The sequence below is a fragment of the Puma concolor genome, chromosome B1 (genome assembly GCF_028749965.1).
Source record: "Puma concolor isolate L17-30 chromosome B1, mPumCon1.1.hap2, whole genome shotgun sequence".
NCBI classification, from domain to species: domain Eukaryota; kingdom Metazoa; phylum Chordata; class Mammalia; order Carnivora; family Felidae; genus Puma; species Puma concolor.
In genome coordinates, this window is record NC_141670.1 from 69,547,328 (window position 1) to 69,554,395 (window position 7,068).

A 7,068-nucleotide genomic window follows, 5' to 3' on the forward strand; every position below is an offset into this window, starting at 1 on the left:
TACAAATTAAGAAATACTAACCTATTCAGCATATGATAAATCAGATATTTTACATTAGATTCCAGAAGGTAGAGGGGCACCTGGGTGGCTCAGTTGGTTAAGTGTCTGATTCTTGACTTTGGCTCAGGTCATCTCACACTTCGTGGGTTCGAGCACCATGTCAGCTCTGCCCTGACAGCACAGAGCCTGCTTGGGATTCTGTCTCCCCCTCACTCTGTGCCCCTCCCCACTTGTTCTCTTTCTCTCTCTCAAAATAAATAAAATAAAAAATTTTCTTAGATTCCAAAATGTAGAAGATATCAAAGTTTAAGGGGGAAAAAAAGTATAAGTTAAAAAAAATTTTATTAATAAAAAAAATTTAGCAACTTAGAAATTTTTCTTATGAATTAGGAAATGCTGATCAGTACCATTTGCTGTGATTAGGCTTAACTAGCATCATGTGCACATCGTTTGATACAATTAGTAGCTGATATAAATGTGCACACATTCATTCAGCCAGCCTGTCCAACAAATCCTACTACTGCAATAATTCTACTCTATCTCCACCATGTAAATCAAGCTCCCAACCACCTCAAGCCTGAAGAACAGACATCAGCCTTTAACAAATTCTTGGTCTCCTCTCCTCTCCTTCCAACCACAACCATCTACACTCCAGTGAAATAACTCCCCACCTCCTATTCACTCCCGTGGCTCCAAGCACAGGGAACAAAGGCCTACACGTATTTTCTTACAACCACGTGTGCTACTTGTATGACAGCAGGTCAGTCTGGAATAGCCTGCATGCCCCCTAGTCCACTGACTGGTAAATTCCTACTACCCTAAGACTCACTACATGGTTGTCTAAAAAGTTCACAGCCTCTTCAGTGTTAGCACAGGACATCTCACCCAGAGAGCCCACAGCCTCTTCAGTTTTGGCATAGGACATCTGCTACGACACTAATGAATCACATCCTACTTAAAAGATACAATACACTGGTGAGTTACCTGAGGGACAGATGTCTCATCTCATCTTTGAATTCCCAAGGTCTGGTAAAAAGTATCTCATTAAAATGTTCTACGATGAGGGGCGCCTGAGTGGCTCAGTTGGTTAAGCTTCCGACTTCAGCTCAGGTAATGACCTCACAGTTGGAGCCTCCCATCAGGCTCTGTGCTGACAGCTCAGAGCCTAGAGCCTGCTTTGGACTCTGTGTCTCCCTCCCTCTCTGTCCCTCCCCACTCATGCTCTGTCTCTACCTCTGTCTCAAAAATAAACATTAAAAAAAATTTTTTGTAATGTGCTATAATGATAACTACTATTAGATATTGCACTAAATAGTAAGTGTATTTTCTTTCACTTAATCCACAAAACAACCTCAGGAAGCTATTATCCTCATTTACAGATGAGAGAATTGTCTGGTGCCAAAAACAAGGTGAGGAGAGGGAATGGCTCATAAAATTCAGATATCAAAGAACTATCACCACATTTCCTTATCTTTCTAGTCTAGATCAAAGTTACTTCAGGTAATTACAATTCTTCCTTACCTATAAAACTTATTTTACAAAATAAGTAACTAAAAAACAAGTTTTCAAATAAGAAGCACAGTCTGTGTTTTTAAAAGGTTTTTATATCCTTACTTCAGATAGTCAATTTATATCCCACTGTTACTATATGTGACTTGAATTTCAAATATCACCAAAGGTAGACCTCATGTTATCATTTAACTCCCCACAAAATCCACCTAAAGTTGTTTTCACACCCACAGAAATATTAAAAACCATAAAACCACAAATAGGTAGTTTTCTTATGAATCAAAGAATTTTTGATTTCAAGAACTAAGCTTTGGAATGATAGTGTATCCTCCCTTTCTTATTAAAGGGCAAGACTTTAATAAAATGATAATAGAAGGTTATGGCTTATTTTGTTGTTTTACATCCTTTCTTGAAGGGAAAAAATGAAACAAGTTAGCAACTGAGTAGTCCTCTTGCTTTTCTTAGTTTTATTTTATTATTATTGTTTGTAACTGTTCTGTTAAAGCCCAGGGTCTGAGAAGAACTACATTAAACCAGTCCACATACAGCAATGCAGTTGGAGACATTCATTTTGAATCTCAGCCAAGATATGCAAAGCTAATTATGGAACTGTTAATTACTAAATGTTTAAAAGCTTATATGAAGGCAACTAAGTTTCTACTAATATTACAAAAGAATGTTAATTTTTACCAGAAATTTAAGTACTCACCCGTTCAAAGTCACATGCTAATACAGTCTGAAATTAGTATTTCAGTTAAAAATGTGTATATTTTTTAACCTACAAATTCAAATATCATTGTTAGAAAAGGGAAATGCTTATGGCCAAACACACATTACTTAGTGAAACATGCTTTTCAAAATTGCACAAAAGTCATGGCACCTGAGTGGCTCGGTCGGTTAAGCGTCTAACTTCAGCTCAGGTCATGATCTCCGTGAGTTGGAGTCCCGCGTGGGGCTCTGTGCTGACAGCTCAGACCTGGAGCCTGCTTCAGATTCTGTGTCTCCCTCTCTCTCTGCCCCTTCCCCACTCGTGCTCTGTCTCTATCTCTCAAAAATAAGTAAACGTTAAAAAAAATTTTTTTTAATTGCAAAAAAATCATTTAGTTGTGTTTTTTGAACAAAAACTACATAAGAACCAAATATTTACTACTAGAGCCCCAAAATGAGCTAAAATATAATCAAAGTGTAAGTTATCAAATGAAAATATGAAACTGCTCATAAACAATGATAAAAAGAACCTCAAATGGAAAATGTAACTGTAATAAACACAATTCTTCCCACTAGATTCAAAAGTTAAATATTTACCAGAGATATTCTTTTGTGCAGATTCTCATAATTTAAAGTTCTCTGGGCAAAAGGTATTTTTTCAGCCCTCTCATTATGACTAAGTGACTTTGCAAAGAATTAAGTCTTAACACTGTTATGAACTCTCAGCTGAAAAATTCATGAGTTAACATCTAAATCGAAAGGTGCAAGAGCCCAAAAAATTTCAATAGTGAGGACAAAGTAGTATTATTAACTAGGAAGAAATGAGATGTGGCTGTTTTACATATACCATTTTAAAAAATTAATTTTATAACTACCTAAAAACACACTAAATTAGATCTTGAAAGAAAACAATAAGGCAATAGATGTTTCACCTGAAAAACTAAAAACATGCATATAAACACTACAGAAGCAACTACAAAGGGTCTGAACTCAACAAGTTAATAAAATGGTTTAGAAAAAGCATTTTATTGTTTAAAGCCTTGGGGGATAAAGCTGCTTGCAATTTATTTACATCTTTTACTTTACTAAATTGCTTTAGTGACCAAGCTTCTCATTTAAATGATTAAAGCATAAACCCAAATAGTTTAATAAAGCAATTACTTAAGAGTCCTGTTTTTCAACAGAGGTGCCCTGAAAAATATCAATAGAACATTTAGTGTACATTATTTTCAAGGGGTTATTTAGAATACAGTGCCCCATTGACTAAAATTTAGCCAGGTTTCCAGACACATAATGTGGGACACACACTGGATCAAAGATTTTTTCATCCTCTCAGAATATCAGATGAAAGAGTGACAGACTCTTAAATCTATGCATGATTTGGCTAAAAATTCAGGTGGCTTTTTTTTTTTTTCACCTTACCATTCTGCCTCTCTAATGATGTGGCTAAATAGGTTCCTATTTTTCAGGTGTGCATGAAAAGCTCCCTAATTTGCAGTCTCTATGTTTATACTGGGACTCTCCCCACCCCCAAATTCTCTTCTAGTTAACATCTTAGGTTACGTTAGTAACATCACTGTTAACTTGTAGGCAACTGATTGACCCAAATACAAAGCTATGCCTTCAAGAGTTTGAGAGAGAAACTGGGATAGTGGGGTTTAAAACAAAACAAAACCTGAATTTAACAACAAAAAAATTATGTATTTCCTCTATTCTTTTATAGAATCTTCCTTTTGCCTGTAACGAGAATCATATGAACTCCTTTATCAAGTCTATCCCGAAAAACAGAAGGAAGCATGACAGCAAAACTTTCCTAATTCACATCCTTCTTTTCATGATACCAAGTTTATTTAATACATTTGTTTTCTTCATATTACAAAAGTCTAACTCTCAAGCATGAATGAGAAAATAGTACAAAATATAAAAAGCACCTTCTACCAAAACATGTTTTTTACTTTTGGGACCATATCAAACTTTTACAAGATTATTTTTGACAAGCCAGGTAAGGATGGGAAAACATTCACATTTCAAGCTACTTTAACACAATAATAAGCAAACATGACGTTTGTGTTAGTAATAACCAAATGAACATCAAAGTTAACACGGCTGAAACTTAACAATGTTCAAAATGTTTGATAGCTTTCTCTGTGTTTACTTTTCCTATGAAGGTTTGGTGGAGGGAAATGTGCTTTCAGATTATCAATGAAGCTTTCATCTTGCAGTGTTAGTAGTAACTGGCCCACTTCTGAATCAGGCCAAGTTCTATGTTAGGTCAGTTTTTACTCTATTCTACACAACTGGCACAAGAAGAGGAAAGTTTAACAGTTCATTTATCTGGCACAATCCACATGCTTTCACAGTGGAGGTTTTGTCTCTTCTTTGGTGCACCCCCCCCCCCCCCCAACTGATAGGCTTTAAGTCATTGCTATTCTAATTAATCAACTAAAGGCACAACTCTCCCCACCCCCCACCCTCTAATTTCCACTAAAGGCCTATGACATCGTTTTCTGACCCGCCTTTCTAGGTTCTAATATTCTCAACTTGCCTTGCTGGGTTGTAATATTCTCAACTTGTATGATTTCATTTGGCACTTCAAACACTGAAAGGAATTGACATATCTCACTGAAATTTGCTTTTCCATCACACAACATGCATTTTCACATGCAGAAGACTGATTCAATTGACAATTTTAAAACAAACAGTAGAGGAGGAAGGCACATGGGAGGCAGTGCAACACCCACGGAGGGACAAGATCAAAGCAGGACACTGCTTGGTTTTGATAAAATAATCCTTTAGAATTGGAACTTTCCGGAGACACAGTGAAATGAATATTCTCGTAAAATTATCACACATCTTCCACTCTTTTAGTAAATATGTGTGATCTATGATCCCCCAGATGTGATGGCTCCATCAGGAAAAATGAAAAATCAGAAACCGGTACCAGGTGCCATTCTTGGGCCTTGTCCAATGGCAGCCAGTGAAAGATTCTATTTTATTCTGTTCTCCCCACATTAAATAATAATAATCAACATAAGAGAAGGAGAGCATTTGGGTATGAACAGATGGCGTCCAACACCTAACCAGCGAAGCAACTCTTTCAGGCATCAGATCCTAAATGTCTGATGGTCCCAAGGATCAGAAGGGCTTATTTGACAAGAGGGTTGGCAGCAGGATCCCCTGTAGTTACCATCCCAATGCTTAGGAATATGCGTCATTAGCCAGTCAGCAACTAAAAGCAAAAAAAAAAAAAATCTAACCACCACATTTTTATACAATTTCCCCCTCTCCAGTCCAACTTTAAGCGACCAAATCCGACACCATCAGCAACAACTCCACTTAAAGAAAAAGGAAAAATAAGCCCGATGGTAAACGAACGTATAAAGGTTAACAAACTTATCTAATTCTGACAAGGTTGTGCAACACCAAAAGAATCCGCAGGGTGCCCTTTCCGGGGGTGTATCTGAATATGCCTGCTCTGCAGTTATGCCCGCAATTTAAACCAAAGGCACTAAGCTAGCTAATCAACTTTTCTTCCCCTGCACTGGAAAGCAGCATCCCTTTTTCAAAGAAGCAAAATACTAAATACACAAACATCCCAATGTTTTACTTTAGAAGGTCAACACGGATTAGTCTTTCGCAGAGCTATACAAGTTTCCTTCCTATACCTTTCCAAACACCACAGAACTCAAAAGGTAAAGGGGGCCACAAGCCTGGGAAGGAAAGGGGCCTGCAGCCAGGGCGGCGGGAGTAGCTGGCCACGGGGAGGTGAGTCCCCCCTCCCCCCGAGACTCAGAAGCCCTAGTGTACCACTGGGAAGAGGAGAAGCTAATTGGAGAATTCCCTCCTCCGCCTAGCAAACGTAGGGGGAAGGTCAGTAATGGGGAGGGCAGAGAAAAGGAGAATATCAAGGAGAGGGAAAAATAAACCCAGGACGACCAGGGGAAAAGATACAGAGATGAAACGCCATGGGAAGTTAGGGGTCCTAATGCGAGAAGTGGGGTGCGCGGGGCCAACCGTGTCAGGAAGGGGAGACTGGAACGGGAAAGGGCGCAGCCTGCGAGGCACAAATCCAGCCAAGTCCCGGCGAGTCTCACCTGGGGGGTCCTCTCGGCGGGGTTCTTCATCACCGCTTGGCGGAAGCTGTTATCCACGTAGGACGCCATCTCCCCCCGTGGGCCCGGCCGGGGCCGCTCCGCACCCTCGTCGGCCTCCTCCCGGCCCAGCGCAGCCGCTGCCTCCGCCCTGCGCGCTCCGCCCGCCTGCCCGCCCGCCGGCGGCTAATAAGCCAAACCGCGGCGGCGGCGGGGCCTACGGGGGGCGGCTCCGCTGGGCCCGGAGCGCGGGACAGGCGCTCAGGAGACCCGGCGGGAGAGCGAGGCCGCGCGAAGGGGGCGGGCAGCGCGCAGCTCCCGAGCCCCGCGGCCCGGAGGGTCCCTGCGGGCGCTCCGCGACCGGGAACTCCCCTTCCTCCTCCTCTTCTTCCTCGCCGCTCAGCCGGGAAAGGCTTCCTGGCGCGCCCGGCTCCCTCCGGGCCTGGCTCGACACGCCTCCCCCGGCTCCACTCCGGGGACAGTGGCGTCTCCTCCTGGCCCCGGCGGGCCTGAGTTATTTTTAGGGAGGTACAAGCGACAGTAAAGAAGGGGGAGGCTGCAGGCAGACGGGCCTCCTCTCCCCGCCGGCGCGGACGGTCGCCCCCTCCTCTCAGGGGCTCACGCCGCCGCCCGGGAGTCTCCGCGAAGCACTCGGATCTCCCGCGTCCCCAGTCCTCCGGCACTTGGGCGCCGCAGCCGCCGTCGGGACGACTGGCTCAGGTCCGGGCGCTGCGAAGCCCGATCGCCGCCGCCGCCACCG

At 42.3% G+C, this 7,068-nt stretch overlaps 1 protein-coding gene across 3 annotated transcripts in view; it reads right to left on the bottom strand.

The window, feature by feature from the left end:
- The window catches only part of RAPGEF2 (Rap guanine nucleotide exchange factor 2), a 249,211-nt gene extending 242,692 nt beyond the window's left edge, over nucleotides 1–6,519 (bottom strand). For all 3 annotated transcript variants that reach the window (XM_086703964.1, XM_025922425.2, XM_086703960.1), the window contains exon 1: nucleotides 6,312–6,519. In XM_086703964.1, the coding sequence (XP_086560090.1) occupies nucleotides 6,312–6,380 (69 nt within the window). In that variant the 5' untranslated portion in view covers nucleotides 6,381–6,519. The remainder of the gene's footprint in view (nucleotides 1–6,311) is intronic.
- Nucleotides 6,520–7,068: the final 549 nt, after the last annotated feature.